The sequence below is a fragment of the Capra hircus genome, chromosome 21 (genome assembly GCF_001704415.2).
Source record: "Capra hircus breed San Clemente chromosome 21, ASM170441v1, whole genome shotgun sequence".
In the NCBI taxonomy this organism is placed as follows: Eukaryota; Metazoa; Chordata; class Mammalia; order Artiodactyla; family Bovidae; genus Capra; species Capra hircus.
Window position 1 is genome coordinate 31,324,638 of NC_030828.1, and position 18,741 is coordinate 31,343,378.

At 39.1% G+C, this 18,741-nt stretch overlaps 1 protein-coding gene across 2 annotated transcripts in view; it reads right to left on the bottom strand.

Moving 5' to 3' along the window:
• Positions 1-18,741, bottom strand: part of SCAPER (S-phase cyclin A associated protein in the ER) — a 400,712-nt gene that overhangs the window by 129,578 nt on the left and 252,393 nt on the right. For both annotated transcript variants that reach the window (XM_018066270.1, XM_018066269.1), the window contains exon 24: positions 14,049-14,164. In XM_018066270.1, coding sequence (XP_017921759.1) covers positions 14,049-14,164 — 116 coding nt within the window. The remainder of the gene's footprint in view (positions 1-14,048; positions 14,165-18,741) is intronic.

Below are 18,741 nucleotides of genomic sequence, written 5' to 3' on the forward strand. Positions count from 1 at the left end.
TGTAGACTTCATTGCTAGATCTTCTCTGAATATTTTGTCTCATACATACAAAGAGTTACAAGTGGTTTTGGTTCATCTTTCTGAACTTCTGTTAGATCATTCTTCTTGTCCCTCTTTGGCTCTTTACCAGACTGAAAACCTCCCTCTTTGGTGATACCATGTAGGCAATAAGATAGAGAAGGAGAATACCAGAATAGAACGCTCAGTCCTAGCTGCCAATGTGATAAGAGACGATAAATCATTCAGTGTTTTTAAGCCTTAGTTTCTTCATTTATATAATGTGACAAATTGATGAACATGTGTCAAAGACTCTGTTAAATAAATGTAATATATTGATTAATATAAAATAGCTTTATTACTCTTATATTTCTGACAATGCCAAGTGTTTTGCAGGGACTCATTACAACTTCTTTGTAAAGGTTTTCTCTATCTCTCACTCATCCTTCACTCACAATACTAAACAAAGTGCTAACCACATGGCAATAAAAGTTTATATTAAATGAGCGAATTCCTCTTTGGGTAAAACAGCATAAGCAGTGAGGGCTTAAATTAAGGCAATAGAGAGATGAGACAATAACAGAAAAATGAGGAATGAAAAAGATATTAACTTTCTACAAAATGTGAAAAAAAAGGAATAAATATCTCTGACCTTTCCCTGAATTAGTCATTTTGTCCAAATCACTCAAACTTAATTATTTTTTATACTGTACTGACAGTGTCCTAATAATATAAAAATGTTTACACCTTCCAAAAAGTGTACCCTGTTATTTCAGGTCTCCATGTTCTTGCACATGCTGTGTGCTCTCTGCTGAGGAAGACTTGTTAATTGGACAAACTCTGAATCTATCTTTTAAAACCTATAGGAAAGACTCTGTCTTTCTCTGGCTGTTAATGACGCCATCCTTTTCACTGTCTCTGCACTTGGCGCATACTTGTATAGTTATACTTAGCACCAAATTACCTCTTCCCCTGTTTAGTTCACTTTTTAATGAATGAGCCTGCTGACGGTTATGGACACAGTTTTATTTTCACAACTACTGCTCAGCACACAACCAATGGTACCAATCCCCCAGGTGCGTGTGGAAATGTGTAATAACACATTTGGTTGTCACAAAGACTGGGGGCAGAGGTATTTAATGGGTCAAGGAATGTTACACATCATGCAGTGTGCAGGGCATTGTGACCAGGGCCATTAGGATCCCATGCTAGAGTGTGACAATTCACAAAGCCCTTTCATATATGTTAGCATTTCACCTTCATAACAACCCTGCAAGATAGAAATATTTTCCCCATTCCCCAGATGAAAAATCCTACAGCACAATAAGGTCTTAGAGACAGGTCTCACATTAAACACTGGCAAAGCTGGTATTTGAACTCTAATGCTCTGATTCTGAATCCCAGCTGGGTTTAATTCATTAGAGCATTATAGTCCCTTGTCTCGAATTCTAAATACAGATCCTGGCTTGAGTCCTAGGACTAATCAAATGAGAAAGTGAATATGTTTATTGTTGTTCAGTCACTAAGTCGTGTCTGCCTCTTTGCAACTCCATGGACTGCAGCACACCAGGCTTCCTCGTCCTTCACCATCTTCTGGAACTTGTTCAGGCTCAGGGCCATTGAGTTGATGATGCCATCTAACCATCTCATTCTTGGCCGCTCCCTTCTCCTCTTGCCCTCAATCTTTCCCAGCATCAGGGTCTTTTCCAATGATTCACTCTTCGAATCAGGTGGCCAAAGTATTGGAGCTTCAGCTTCAGCATTAGTCCTTCCAATTAATATTCAAGGTTGATTTCCTTTAGGATTGATTGGTTTGATCTCCTCGATGTCCAAGGAATTCTCAAGAGTCTTCTCCAACATCACAGTCCAAAAGCATCAATTCTTCAGTGCTCTGCCTTTTTTACAGTTCAACTCTCACATCTATGCACGACTACTGGAAAAACCATAGCTTTGACTATATGGATCTTTGTCAGCAAAGTGATGTCTCTACTTTTTACAACACTGTCTAGGTTTGTCATAGCTTTTCTTCCAAGCAGCAAGCATCTTTTAATTTCCTGGCTGCAGTTACCATCCATAGTGGTTTCAAGAGTCCAAAAAAATAAAATATGTCACTGTTTTCACTCTTCCCCCATCTATTTGCCATGAAGTGATGGAACCAGATGCCATGATATTTGCTTTCTGAATGCTGAATTTTAAGCCAGCTTTTTCACTCACCTCTTTCACTTTCATCAAGAGGCTCTTTAGTTCCTCTTTGCTTTATGCCATTAGAGTAGTATCCTCTGCATATCTGAGGTTGTTGATATTTCTCCCAGCAATCTTGATTCCAGCTTGCAAGTCATTCAGCCCAGCACTTCAAATGATGTACTTCGCATAGAAGTTAAATAAGTAGGGTGACAATACACAGCCTTGTCATACTCCTTTCCCTGTTTGGAACCAGTCTGTTGTTACATGTCCGGTTCTAACTGTTGCTTCTTGATCTGCATACAGGTTTCTCAGGAGACAGGTAAGGTAGTCTGGTATTCCCATTTCTTTAAGAATTTTCCACAGTTTGTAGTGATCTACATAGTCAAAGGCGTTAGCAGAGTCAATGAAGCAGAGGTAGATGGTTTTTTGCAATTCCCTTGCTTTTTCTATGAACCAATGGATGTTGGCAATTTGATCTCTGGTTCCTCTGCCTTTTCTAAATCCAGCTTGTACATCTGGAAGTTCTCAGTTAACGTACTGTTGAAGCCTAGCTTGAATGAGTTTGAGCATTATCTTGCTAGCACATGAAATAAGCAAAAGTGTATGGTTGAACACAGAGGTAAATTTTAGCCTAAAATACATTATGTGTTAGACTGTGTATATATTTGCAAAATATGACATTGTAATCTTCATCCTACTTAGGTGTTTCTCAAGAATCCAAGTCTCAGAAGGTGACAAGACAAAAGAGGTTACAGAGTTAGCAAAGACCTATATAGTTCACAATTCTGAAAGTGCTACAGAATGTGTTCAGCAAGACTGCTGTGTTACACTGTCTAGAACCCCAGAGGACTTGGCCACAAATTCTACATCAATTGTTTAGGTCAGTGACATTTTCCTTACAGAAATACACTGCTGATTTTATGAAGGAAATTAATAAGAAAACAGGATTCACTTAACAGAAATTAACTTTAAAATCATTTTTGCTGGAATGCATAAATTTGAAAAATGGATAGAGACTTGTATTTATATTAACTCAAATGTCATGCTGAGAAATATTTATATGAATTTTGATTTTCAGTAAGGCAACAACCCAATCTCTGAATCAATAGCTAGGCTTCATGAAAATGATTCCCTGGAGAAGGCATTAGTGTAAAGGAAAGAGCAAGAAAGTTAGAGCCTCAAAGAAGTTGTTAGTAACGTCCCAGGAAGTGATCTAACAGTGATAGTCCAAGTTAAAGATTTTCTTAAGTAAACAGGTAACCAAAAATGTTCAACCAATGAACTATTACTTGAGAACATTCTACATGGAAAGAAAATGCCTTAATATAGAGTGGCTACGAAAAAAAGTTTAGAATTGCAAACTTTATCAGAAAACATGAATCCGGAGTGTACCAGCGTAATTCTGGTAATACAACCAGCCCACCTAGAACGAAGTCTTGCATTTCTTATTGGGCAAGACAGAGGTAGGCACAGGATGAGGCAGGGCTCTGAAACTTGCATCAGGTGTATGACTATGCCATGTGTTGGGACAGATGTTTAGTAATATGGAGATACTGTGTGCTTTCCTTGAGAAGAATAAAACTGCAATTTCAAAAAAGCTCAGACTGAAATAAGTCAATGCTTTTCTTTCTTCTTTTGAGTACTATAAAAATGGCAACAAAAAATCTTTTGTTTTTTTACAAATGTTTTATCTTTCACCTAGCAGTTGAAACTGCACTACTGAGTCTTAAAACAAAGGCAAATTACTCAGTTCTTAAAAATATCATAAAGCTTTATTTTGTAGTATAGGATTAACATTCTGAGCTGCATCAGGCTGTCAGGATTTGAGTGGGGAGCTGGTAGGAGTAACTGCTCTTGCAATCTTCTCTCCTTCTAAACATCTTAATCTCAACTTCAAAACAGGCTGCTGCTGTTGCTGCTAAGTCTCCTCAGTCGTGTCCGACTCTACGCGACCCTATAGACAGCTGCCCACCAGGCTCCCCCTGTCCCTGAGATTTTCCAGGCAAGAACTCTGGAATGGGTTACCATTACCTTTTCCAATGCATGAAAGCAACTGGTTCTAATTTCAGAAGACAACCAGTGAAATGATCAAGTTCATCATGAACAAACGTATTCTATATTAAAAAGCTGGACTATGGTCCATTATGCTCAAGTCAGAGAAAACAGAGGCTAAGAAATATATTTTTTAGTTTTTATGAAAATAAGACAATGTTACTGGGATTCAAACTAAATCCTAATTATAAGGTTAATAATGAGGAAACCACTCTGTGTGACCCAAGGGCCACCAAGAAAGTTAACAATTGAGGACTATAAAGAACATGAGTAATGTTGTTACTTGTTCTTATAGAATTCATGTATTTTATTAAAGAACAATATGTTGTCTAATCGTTGATCCTGAAAGTAAGATCTGCACTCTAGAGTACCTTACGTTAGCATCCAGGTATAGAACGTTTAAAGTATTTAATTCTCTATACAAGTTTTCCAAATGAAGTTTAGGAGGAAAAAGGAAACTTCAGTCAGTCTGAGCTTGTAGAAACATTTAATGTTCATAAAGAATGATACCCTAGAGAACATGTAGAAAGTGCTTTCTCTCTTTCTCTTTATTTCTGCTTTAAAGTTTGGGCATTCATTCATTCTTTCTTGATATGGAAGATTGTAGAAAAACTGCTATGAGGTTGCAAGGAAGGCTCTATTACATAGTCCAATATTTTCAACTCAATCTGGAGTTTAAAAAAATCTTTTAATATTTGTATTTAAAAGTATCAGAATCTAGGTTAGAAGGGACAGAAATTCACTCAAAATATTTCAAGTAAAAAGAGGCATTTACTGTAAAGCTGTTGGGAACGTTCACGTGAATCCAGGAGAAAATAAGCTACCAGACTTCAGGAGGGCAGGAACAATGCCAGCTCTGTGGACTGGGCCTCCTCTCATTTCCAGCCCCCTCACCTCTCATGAAGCTCTAGTCTCCTCCTTCCCCCCATAACTGGCCTCCATTAGTCCTGCTAAACTTGGAGTGAACACAACCCTGTAATGACCATCCCAGAAGTTACTCTGCATGATTTTTCAAATTTAAACACACACACACACACACACACACACACACAATGGGTTGGAGTTTTACGGTTTTCCAACTGCAAATTCCTGAGAGACAATCTTGACTGGCCCAGTTTAACTTTTGGGGCTGAGTTTTAAGACTGTAAGATTGGCTGCTTTTGAGTCAAATGTTCAGTCTTGGTTTAACCAGCTGTGGTCATTGAGGGAAACATCTCATGGCATAAAATACAGCAGCTTAGAAGAGGCATAGGTGTAAAGCCTAGAACATGTAACATCATAACACCCAGAAAAAGGGAGGACACAACAAACAGCAATGGAGTTGAGGTGAATATGACAAGCCAAGAAAAGAGATAAATGGTAACATGGAAGGAAACTCATGGTGAAGAGAGGATTAACAGTTTAGACTGTGTTGTAAACCGAAGAGAAAAGCAAAGATCCAACAGTAGATGAGCTCCAAAGAGAACAGACAAGGCACTCAAGCAAGAGAGGGGAGCAAGCAGCAAGCTCAGGGCAGGCACATGAAGCCACGTGTCGGAGGAAACTAAGGGAAACTAAGTTTGCGGACATCAGATATGTAGCAAAGCATTCCTTTTATGAAGAGCTTATGTTATCACCAGGCTGGCTGTTCCACAAAGGTAACACAGGCAGGCTAATATTAGTGATACTTAGAGATTTACCCATTTCATTTTCCATTACTATAAGTTCCCTAAGGACAAGGTCTATTTCTAATGGCTCTGAGATGTGGCAATCCCATTCCTATGTCCATACAACTGATCCCAAAAAGGGAATCCCTAGAGAACAGTTTCCCTGGGTATCAGAATCGGAAGCCCAACGTCATTTACCTGCTTCTGGCATCCACCAGGATACACCTTTTCCACTATAAATGAACTGCATCAGTTGCCACCCTGTCGGTATCACAAGACCAAGAGAAAGGAACAGAAACCTCTAGGGATGAAACCTCAATAATTGTGGGAGAGTAATTCTGAACATTCTGTCATCTGGAAAGAATACACACTCTTTGAGAAAGGGTATCATGGCTCCCTCTCAGGTTGTAGTCATGTCCCAAACATGACTGCTTGCAATCCTGATGCTAGCAATGGCCATGTATATGGCTGCTGGTGACGGTGAGGGGTAAACAAGGGAAACCATGCTAAACCTCGGGCCCTGCGACCGTCACTGAGGGTGCACTCAATAAATGTTAAGTTCTGTCCCCTCACCAACTTCAAAGAATCAAGTAAATGCAGTATGGCCAAGCAGATAAACTGCACAAGTTTATTTTTATCTTCCTTTGGATAATAAATCTGTGATCTTCCTAGTCAGCCAAGCTCTAACTCATGTCATTCTAAATTTATTTACTTTTACTGTATTTAGTAACTACTGTTTTACCTGAGACTGATTTATGGATAGATAAATGTATATACTCTAAATAAGAAAAAAGGGAACTTAATTAATTTGTTTGACATGAATAAATGGGTATAGTTTATAAAGGCCACAGCAGTGGGAAGAATTTATTTTTCACCATAGATTAAAATGGGGGTGCTCTGATTTTAAAACTGTGATAAGGACAAAAACCAAGAACACAGTTCCAGCATTCCCTTTGACCTTCTAAGTAAAGCAGTTACAGATATAAGATTCACAGAAACTGAAAGATGGAATACAAAAATACTGCCTTAAGTCGAGCTAACAGACTGGTCTAAATCAGGCCCTTATTCATCTAGGACTGAGATGTAATCATATTTTAAGTCCACAGAGTAAAGTATTTGATATAGTGTGTTCTTTTACTGCTTTACTTCAGTGTCTCAGAAAATTCATTCATTCATATATGGAAATGATACTTATTAAGACATCGTATGATTCACAAATAATGCATTTACTATGGTCTCTGATCCCAAGGAATTAGAGTCCCTTTGAGAAAAAGATAACATAAGTAGAATACCTGGGAACATTAATAGAGGGCTAAACTGGACTATTCTCTAACCTGTTTGATATTTCTTCAATGATTTAGATAAAGATACGTATCTTTTACACATCAACCTCAGATGTGACACGGTGTTAAAGGAAAAGAACTAAGTAAGCAGCCAAATCCGGGTCCAAAGAGAATCTTGACAGGCTGGGCCAAAATTAACCAGGATGAAGTCTGGACTTAGGGTGGAAAAAAAAAATGACCAAGTAAAATGAATAGATCATAGATTCTTAGAATCCAAAGTGACACAGACACAGGGATTTAAAGCTCAATACGCGAAGAGTTGACTCATTGGAAAAGACTCTGATGCTGGGAGGGGTGGGGGGCAGGAAGAGAAGGGGAGGACAGAGGATGAGATGGCTGGATGGCATCACGGACTCGATGGACGTGAGTCTGAGTGAACTCCGGGAGTTGGTGATGTGTCGACAGGGAGGCCTGGCATGCTGCATTCATGGGGTCGCAAAGAGTTGGACACGACTGAGTGACTGAACTGAACTGAACTGAATTAAGGAGGGTAACGTGTAGTCAAAACAATAACAACCACAAAAATAAAAGAAAAAGAAAAGAAATCCAACCCATTGATATTAACTAAGTGCTTTCTTTGTGCAGGGCACTTAATGAACAGATATACTTTTAGTAGCCAACAAATCCTACCCTGCACAGTAGTATTAACATTTAATTAAGGCTCTGTTATAACTATTTGGCCCATGATACCATACTTACAAAGTAAAAAGCAGAGACTTAAGCTCAGATCTGACTCCAGAGTCTGTCTATTCTTCATTATACCATGTAATGCTTCATGCTGATAAGACTATTTCCATATAAAAATTCTGTCCAGAGGGACAGTGGTGGAAGAGAAGTAAAGCTGATGGAGAAGAAAAGGGGCTAATTAGTTCTGCAGTAGGACAACCTAGAGTAGCTTGGAGACTAGAATAGTTAAGTAGAATAACTTAACTATTTGGCCCCTTTATTGTTCATAACTATCTGTCAAGGACTAAGAATTCCAAGCAAGTAAAAGGCAACCTAGGAAAGACAGCCCTGTGATGATTTTTGGTGGCCCAAAAGATATGCTGGCTTCTTTATGAAATATGAACATTTACTGCTGTCTGAAAAGAGACTGATGCTGAAGCTGAAGCTCCAATACTTTGGCCACCTGATGTGAAGAGCCGACTCATTGAAAAAGACCCTGATGCTGGGAAAGACTGAAGGCAGAAGAAGAGGGCAGCAGAGAATGAGACGATTGGATGGCATCACTGACTCAATGGACAGGAGTTTGAGCAAGCTCAAGGAGATAGTGAAGGACAGGGAAGACTGGTGTGCTGCAGTCCATGAGGTCACAAAGAGTTGGAGATGACTTAGTGACTGAACAACAATATTTGGGCCTGGAGATGTGGAATGCTGTGTCAACTCTATAACTTCTATTCACGGCCACTATGTAAATATACTACAAAAACATAACACAAAGTTTAGGCCACAACCTTAGTCACAGCAGATCCATCTTCTTATTTACATAATATGGGGCATTCTTTATGCCCAAAGAAAATGACAAACTGCCATTTATTTTCAAATATTAAGGGCTATGTTAAGAGACAAACTAGTATATATAGAATGGATAAACGTTAGAGTCCTAATAGCACAGGGAACTACAGTCAATATCTTGTGATAAAACTATAATGAAAAATAATATACAAAATAATGTTCATATACATATATATATAACAGAGTCACTTTGCTGTACAGCAGAAACTAACACAACATTGCAAATAAAGTATACTTCTATTTTAAAAAAAGCAATGTTAAACAATTGTTATTAGCCTAAACCAAAGAAAAGCTTAGACTATGTCATTCATTATTTTGTTATTTGTTTTCTCCAATTAAAATTAGGAAGAATAACATGAGTCATTCCAAAAGTAGATACAACATGAAATAAAAATTGCCTTGTTTCAGGGTGATCTTTCTTGGCACTGAAAACAGTTTTATTGGAGCACATTTGTTAAAAAGGTTGACTTAAGAATACCACATCCTGGCCAATTCCTTTTAATAATGTGTGTGTGTGTGTATAATTTAAATATAACAATGTCATGTTAGTTTCAGGTGTACAGTACAGTGATGTAGTTTTATTTATATATCTGTATCTCTATAAATCCCTCTATATATCTTCTTTTCCAGATCCTTTTCCCTTATAGGTTTAATGAAATACTGAGGATAGTTCCCTGTGCTATACAGTAGGTCCCTGATGGTACATATTTCATACAAACTAGTGTGTACATGCTAATCCCAATCTCCTAATTAATTTATCCCTCCCCTACTCTTTTCCTCTTTGGGAACCGTCTGTTTCTGGTGTCTGTGGGCCTATTTCTATTTTGTAAATAAGTGCATTTGTATCTTTTTTTTTTCCTTGGCTTTCACATATAAGTGATATAATATGATAACTGTCTTTGTCTGGCTTACTTCACTTAATAGGATAATCTTTAAGTTCATCCATATTGCTGCAAATGGCATTATTGCATTCTTTTTTATGGAATATTCAGTTCAGTTCAGTCGCTCAGTCGTGTCTGACTCTGTGACCCCATGAACTGCAGCATGCCAGGCTTCCCAGTCCATCACCAATTCCTGGAGCCTAATCAAACTCATGTCTGTCGTGTTGGTGATGCCATCCAACCATCTCATCCTCGTCCCCTTCTCCTCCTGCCTTCAATCTTTCCCAGCATCAGGGTCTTTTCCAATGAGTCAGTTCTTCACATCGGGTGGCCAAAGTATTGGAGTTTCAGCTTTAGCATCAGCCCTTCCAATGAATAGTCAGGACTGATCTCCTTTAGGATGGACTGGTTGGGTTTCCATATAGTTCAAGGGACTCTCAAGAGTCTTCTCCAACATTATAGTTCAAAAGTGTCAATTCTTCGGTGCTCAGCTTTCTTTACAGTCAAACTCTCACATCCATACATGACCACTGGAAAAACCATAGTCATTGCTTTTCGTCCAAGGAGCAAGCCATGAAATTCTGCTGAAGCTGAAACTCCAATACAATTTTAAAAAATATGTTTTATTTCTATATACTAACAATGAAAGATCAGAAAGAAGAATTTAAAAAATAATTTCATTTACCAGTGCATCAAAAAGAATAAAATATCTAGGAATAAATCTAGCAAAGGAAGCAAAGGCCCAGACAACTGTAAGATGCAGATGAAAGAATCTGAAGATGACAGAAACAAATGGAAAGGTATACCATGTTCTTAGATTAGAAGAATAAATACTGTTAAAATGACTATAGTACTCAAGGCAAAATACAGATTCAATGCAATCCCTATCAAATTACCAATGGCATTTTTCACAGAACTAGAAGAAAAATTTTAAAATTTGTATGGAAACACAAAAGGCTGAATAGTCAAAGCAATCTTGAGAAAGAAAAACAGAGCTGGAGGAATCAGGCTCCTTGACTTCAGACGATACTACGAAACTTTGTAGTTTCACACTAATCAAAACAGAATGGTACTGGCACAGAGACAGAAATATAGATCAACAGAACAGGACAGAAAGCCCAGAAACAAACCCATGCACCTAAGATCAATTAATCTACGAGAAAAGAGACAAGAATATCCAATGAAGAAAAGACAGTCTCTTCAATAACTGGTACTGGGAAAACTGGACAGCTACGTGTAAAATAATGAAATTAGAACATTCTCTTAACACCATACACAAAAATAAACTCAAAATGGATTAAAGGCTTAAATGTAAGACTGGATAATATAAAACTCCTAGAGGAAAACACAGGCAGAACACTCTTTGATATATATTGCAGAAGTATCTTTTCGGATCCATCTCCTAGCGTAATGCAAATAAAAACACAAATAAACAAATCGGACCTAATCAATAATAATTTGAAAAGGATTCAAGCAAGTTTATGAGTTTTCTCTGGTTCTAAAAAAGAAAAGCAACACAGTGAAGATTCAGAAAGATTTCAAAAATTAAAATTTCCAGAAGTGGGTAGAATCCTCAGTTTCACATTAAAAAAATCTGCTGAAAGCAAAATATTCACCCAGAGGGAGTTACCTAGCAATAATTACAGGACAGCTGCTGAGGTACTATGTGGAGTAAAAAGGGAGATGGGCAAAACGGTGAGGAAAGAGGATCAGGGAGTTCCTTTATCCATTTACAGAGCTCTGGGCTGCAGGGGGAGTGAAACATTGGGTGTGCAGGCATAGGGGGTCCACATGGTAACTGTTCAGATGATCCACATGATAAACGTTACTAGACAGTGACTGAACTTTTTCAAAGCCCCTTTTGTTTATCACTAAGAAAAATGAACTAATGAAGGATAGTTAAAACAAAACCAACAACAGTTGCTCTAGGCAAGAGCCATGGAATGCCACAGGAGGCAGAAAACAAGATGTGCTAATAAGGCGGCAGAAAGCTCATGATGTTGAGGGCTGGGAGCTCAAGCCCAGCAACTATGCAAGTCCCAAGGCCAGAAAGCTGTTAGAAGGAATATGAAAAAGAATACTTTTGCGATTAAATCACTGACTGATGCCCACCAGTGTGCTTTGAGTCTACATTTAAATTTAATAGAATTGTGATATTTCTTTTTCCTGTCTCCAAGTAAGCAGCATAATACTCTCAGCCTTAATCTGTTCGCCCTAAGAAGGGAGGCTAGGTTAGAAAGTAGAGTCATGATCTTGAGCTGTGCTAAGGACAGGGGAATCTTAGAGTCAGTGCTAGATGCCCACAGCCTTTTAAACTGGCCTCACTCAGTAAGCAGTACCTGGTTGAAAACACAAATCGATTAGCCTAAGATGAGATGAAGAAACACACTCTGGGTCCTGGCACTTCGGCAGCTGGTGGCCATCAGAGAAGCCCTGATCTGGACTCTCAGGGTTCCATGGCTCCTTTCCAAAGCATGTGCGCTAATGCTTGGTTAGGTCTTTTTAGGAACTGCGGGAAAAACCTCTTCTGTTCTTTACACAAGAGGCATAGATAAGCACCAGAACATGCCCTTTGCCACAGTGACAAAGGCAGCTTTTGGGAACAGGCATTTAATCGAGGTTACCATCAAGGGACCTCAGTGTCACGCATGTTGAAGCCTACCGAAAAACACAGCAAACAACAGCAATAAAACAAAAAAGAAAGAAAACAAATGCTACCAAGTGCATTTAAGGCGAACAATACGAATTAACAGTTAGGAAAAGCACTGTCCCAAACAATCAAATGCCATTTCCTTTCTTATCTCTAACAGTGTGTTTGATCCCTTCCTCTGTCTCCCTGCCAATCAACATACACTGAGTGATGACAACATGCCAAGTAACACACTGTCAATGAAGTCCACTTTGATAGGGCACAGCAACTCTTTTGGGACAGTACACTGTAACTACCCTATGCGAGAGTTTTCTGCTCCAAAGCAAGACGTTCTGACTTTACAGGGTACTTACACCTTCTTTCATTCATCTCTACTTTGTCAGTAAAGCAAAAGAACCCAAACTAACTCAGTGTCAAAATGTGTACACAGAAATATCTCACATCAAATTGATAACACTGTCTTAAGCCAGGCAAGATTGCTATTTTAAAAACTGTCACCTAACATTTATTAAACACTTTAAGGCTTATAAGCTTCCCTGGTGGCTCAGCTGGTAAAGAATCTGCCTGCAATGTGGGAGACCTGGGTTCAATCCCTGGGCTGGGAAGATCCCCTGGAGAAGGAATGGCTGCTCACTCTAGTATACTGGCCTGGAGAATTCCATGGGCAAAGGAGCCTGGCAGCTATGGGGTTGCAAAGAGTCGGATAGACTGAGTGACTATCACTTTCATTTTTAAGGTTAACAAAGAACTCTCACATACATTATCACTTCAGTTGATCCCCATGCTGTGAGGTGAAAATGATTACCCCTGTCTGGCCAAATGAGGAAACAGATATAACAAGATTAAGGCACTTGTCCCAAATCTCCTAGCTAGTACCTGGCAGAGGTAAATCTGGAACCCAGATTGGTTTGACTCCAAAGCTGCTGCTATTTCTCATTTACCAAATGTCTCTTAGAAAAAAAAGATAACATACTCAAGGAATTTTTTTCCCCTGTTGTATCCAGCGGACAAATGAAGCACTCACTTTAGCCGAGCTAATTAAATATTTAAAAGCTTCTCAGTGACATAAGTGAACTTTTATCAAAACTTTTTATTTAAACTCTACAAGTGTCTCCACAAAATATCCAAAAAGTTTGCATGTTACAACTCAGGAATACAATATTTCTGAAATAATGCTGTCTGCTACTACCCCCTTGGTGGCCAGGGACCAGAGGGTAACTTAAAATAATAAGGAAGTAGATCTTGTGTCTAAAGGGGGTACACGATCCTTAGGACAGAGCAGTTTATAGTTAAAGACCAAATGACAGTTCAGTTCCCAACTATTTGGCTGGCACTCTAGACTATGGCAGTCTTGGCCCCCGACTGCTCTTCCTGTATGTTAGGGCCTTTTTCAAATTTCACAGCTCAGTCCTTTGTTAATGTCCTTAGTCACCTTTTTTTTGTATGCAATACAAAAGTTAGTTTTCTCTTATTAGTATTCATTTCTGTTCAAATTTTGTTAAGTGGTTAGAACGTCTCACAAGTTCATCGGGTCTTCTTGACTTGGGGTTAGTAAAAGTCACAGACCAAAGGAATTTCCTTCATAAGGCTTTTTAGGCTCAATTTGAGTTTTGTAAGTGAAGTCAAGCACCTCTGTTTTCCTCCCTAATGGGGAGTGTAAGCTTTTGCTATTCAAACCTGCACACACATACAATTTTCTTGTGGTTCCCCCATATGGAAACCATAGGCAGAAATGACTCACAAATGAAACGTGAAAGACAGATTAAAAACCTATACTTACTTAGGAGGAATTCGTGAAACAGTGTTCACATTTGTGACGGGGACCACTGCTTGAAGAATGTGTTCAAGGGCTGTTAATCCACCAGCGGCTTGAAATGCAATCTGATCTGCTTCATTCTAAATAGAAACACAAAGAGAAGTTAGCCCAATTTCCCAGACATAAAATTGTAACCAAATGAAATACTTAGTTGTAGCGTGAAATATTCTGTTGGTTCAATTATTCTATAAACACTTATTGAATGCTTACTCAGTGCTAGGAATTACAGGTCAAAAGTGGTGAACAAAAAGGATCATGGTTGCTGTCCCCTGTGAAGCTTAAAATGTAGTGGATGAGACCAACATTAATCAAATACGTGTAACAATTTCCACTATAACAAGTACTCTGAAGAAGGAAAGATGCTCTATGAGAACAGTGGGGAAACTAAGTCTATATTGGGGAAAAGGTCAGCACAGGCTTTTCTGGGAAAGCTGAGGTTTTGAGACAGGCAAAAGGAAAGGGAAAGGGATGAAGTACTTCAAGCACAGGAAAAAATCATTTTATAGATAACTTTTTAACAATACTTTTAAAACTTGGATCTTTTTGTAATGTTAATTACCACCTAACAAGACAAATTGACTTCCACAAAGATTTCCTTTGCTAGAACTTTTCTCTTTAGTAATACAAGGTAATTTAATATCTAAGCAGTTAGCTGCATCTTTTTTTTCTTTTTTAAGCCACTTCAGCTATTTTAGGGAGACTATTAAGTAACCATTTCAGAACTCAACCTATGATTTTTTCCTAGACAATTTCTGAGTTATATACAGTTCTTGTGTAAAGGATATCTAAGTTCTTTGCCTTCCTCTGGCATGAGGAAGTCAAGAGTTTTTAAACATACACAGAATCACTGTGTCAAATATGTGACAAATAGGATGGCAACCTGCTGTGGGCTGAATCGTGTCCTCACCCTCTTCTGAGTTCTTATGTTGAAGTCCCAACCCCAGGACCTCACTCAGGATGTAACTGTGTTGGAGGATAGGAATTTAAAGAGGTGATTTAAACTCAAATGAGGCTGGTAGGGTGGGGCAGTAGTGCAGTATGACTGGTGAACTTATCAAAGAGACACCAGGGATGCACAAAGGAAAAGCCTGCGAGAGTACACAGCAAGCAGGTATGTTTTACAAACCAAGGAGACAGGCCTCAGGAAAAACGAAACCTACCCACACCTTGACCTTGGACGTCAGCCTCCAGAGCTGTGAGGAAAGTTCTATTATATTTAAGCCACCCAGTCTGTGGTACTTAGTTATGGCAGTCCTAGCAAACTAATAGTCCATGTCTCTATTACAACACCACCTTGCATTTGTTTTAATAGTATTCTCACAGTTATCAAGCCTTGAAATGTCTCTGAAATACTGAGGGACTTTTGGTGGGGGCGGTAGCGGGGGGAGTACTTGGCAGAGAGACATGGGCTGTTCACAAGCTCTGCCCAACATGTCTGCCTGACTCTTCTGATGCTCAAAGCACAATGCTCTGCCTGCTTTATGTGGACTAACAGTTACAGGTTCTAGAACATGTCTGGAGTTGGACAGTATAATATCTTAATCATTCATTTATTCCTTCTGGGTACAGAATAAAATACAGTAAGAGACTATATGAAGTCCATCATGAATCCCAGATAAGACTTCACTTAAAAGTCCCAGATAAGATTTTAACCTTAATTTTTAAGATTAACAATTAACAATTTATGTTATTAATGAAAAAAATGTTTCCTGCAATAGAACAATCAGAAAACTGAAAAACTAGGTTCTCAGTAATTTATTTAAAGCCATAATGCTGTGACCATTCTTTATTCTTATGCTGGGATGTCAATATAAATAGAAAATAGTAATAATTTTCACATACACAGATAAAACTGCACTAATCACAACCATATAGCTATATCATAACTATATGGCAAACTGAACACACCATGTAACAATTACAAAATTAAAAAGCAAAGCTCTGAAACATGGTATAGTCCCCCTGATACCCATACTAGTCATTCTCTCTCCCTCTGCCACATGTAAAGGCTATCCTGATTTCTGAAATCATAGATTTTTTGTCTTCTACTCAGTTCTATAAAAACAGGCTCACACTCCACATATTCTATAATATTTAACTTTTCTAGCTCAACTCTTTTTTTAATTGCAGCGTAGCTGCTTTACAATGCTGTGTTAGTTTCTGCAGCCCTCCATCGAGGGTCAGCTACACATCCTTCCTCTTGGTCCCCCCTCCCACACAGCCCCTGTTCTGTCCCTCTCGGTCATCACAGAGCACGGCGCCGAGCTCCCTGTGCTGGGTAGCAGGCCCCCACTAGCTCGCTATTTCAGACAAGACAGTGCATGCACGTCCATGCTCTTCTCGCAGTCTGTCCCAGTCTCCTTCCCCAACGACTTGTGTGAACGGAGCACAAGTTTGTTCTCTATGTCTGCATCTCTATTCCCGCCCTGTGGCAACGAATACTGGGGTACATGCGACTTTTTGAATTCTGGCTTTCTCAGGGTATATGCCCAGTAGTGGGATTTCTGGGTTATATGGTAGTTTTAGTCCTAGCTTGTTAAGGAATCTCCATACTATTCTCCACATTGGCTGTACCAATTTACATTTCTTCCAACAGTGCAGTAGGGTTCCCTTTTTCCCATATCCTTTCCAGTATGTGTGTGTAGCTTTTTTTGATGATGACCATTCTGACTGGTGTGAGGTGATACCGCATTGAAGTTTCGTTGTGCATTTCTTTAATAATGTTGCTCTATTATTTCCCCCCCCTAAATTCATCAATTTTACTGCCTATAGCAGTATTTAGTTCATCTTCCTTGCTGTATAGTATTCAGTTCAGTTCAGTCACTCAGTCATGTCTGACTCTTTGCGACCCCATGAACTGCAGCACACCAGGCCTCCCTGTCCATCACCAACTCCTGGAGTTCACTCAGACTCGCATCCATTGAGTCAGTGATGCCATCCAGCCATCTCATCCTCTGTCTTCCCCTTTTCCTCCTGCCCACAATCCCTCCCAGCATCAGAGTCTTTTCCAATGAGTCAACTCTTTGCATGAGGTGGCCAAAGTACTGGAGTTTCAGCTTTAGCATCATTCCTTCCAAAGAAATCCCAGGGCTGACCTCCTTCAGAATGGACTGGTTGGATCTCTTTACAGTCCAAGGGACTCGCAAGAGTCTTCTCCAACACCACAGTTCAAAAGTATCAATTCTTCGGCGCTGAGCCTTCTTCACAGTCCAACTCTCACATCCATACATGACCACAGGAAAAACCATAGCCTTGAGTAGACGGACCTTAGTCGGCAAAGTAATGTCTCTGCTTTTCAATATGCTATCTAGGTTGGTCATAACTTTTCTTACAAGGAGTAAGTGTCTTTTAATTTCATGGCTGCAGTCACCATCTGCAGTGATTCTGGAGCCCCCCAAAAATAAAGTCTGACATTGTTTCCACTGTTTCCCCATCTATTTCCCATGAAGTGATGGGACCGGATGCCATGATCTTCGTTTTCTGAATATTGAACTTTAAGCCAACTTTTTCACTCTCCTCTTTCACTTCCATAAAGAGGCTTTTTAGTTCCTCTTCACTTTCTGCCATAAGGGTGGTATCATCTGCATATCTGAGGTTATTGATATTTCTCCCGGCAATCTTGATTCCAGTTTGTGTTTCTTCTAGTCCAGCGTTTCTCATGATGTACTCTGCATATAAGTGAAATAAGCAGGGTGACAATATACAGCCTTGACGCACTCCTTTTCCTATTTGGAACCAGTCTGTTGTTCCATGTCCAGTTCTAACTATTGCTTCCTGACCTGCATACAGATTTCTCAAGAGGCAGGTCAGGTGGTCTGGTATTCCCATCTCTCTCAGAATTTTCCACAGTTTATTGTGATCCACACAGTCAAAGGCATTGGCATAGTCAATAAAGCAGAAATAGATGTTTTTCTGGAACTCTCTTGCTTTTTCCGTGATCCAGTGGATGTTGGCAATTTGGTGTCTGGTTCCTCTGCCTTTTCTAAAACCAGCTTGAACATCAGGAAGTTCACGGTTCACATATTGTTGAAACCTGGTTTCCTTATCTAATTATATACCTCACCTTATTTAAATGTTTCAGTGTTTCACTGTTGATTGACATTTGGGTTGTTCCTACTTTGAAACTCTGGACAATGATGCTTTCAATATTTCTGTACACGTATTTGGGCACATGTGACATGTAGTTGTGTTGAGTATATGCTTAAGGGTGGAACTACTGGGTCATGTTGCATGCACAGGTGCAGTGTTATTAGTTATGGCTCAGCAACTTTCTAAAATATTCAGAACAATTCCTGTACACACTGCAGTGCAGAGATGATTTCAGTTATCCTAAATTCACATCAAAACTTGGCTTTACCAGTTGTTTTTTTGTTTAAACCTTCAGTCATTTTAATGGGTGTATACTGGCATTTGAGTGAAGTTTTTGTTTGTCTTCCCCTGATAATAATGAGGTTGAACACCTTTTGTTTACTGGCTTTTTTTTTTTTTTAATTTTGAGGATCACTTTACGATAGAGTGAGGGCTCACATCGTAAGGATATCATCCAATTAAACCTGACGAGTGCTCACAAGTTCTGAACGTTTCCATTTCCCTAGAAAGTCCCCTCACGTGCTTTCCACAGCCAACCCTTCCTCCCTGAAACACCCACTGATTTGAT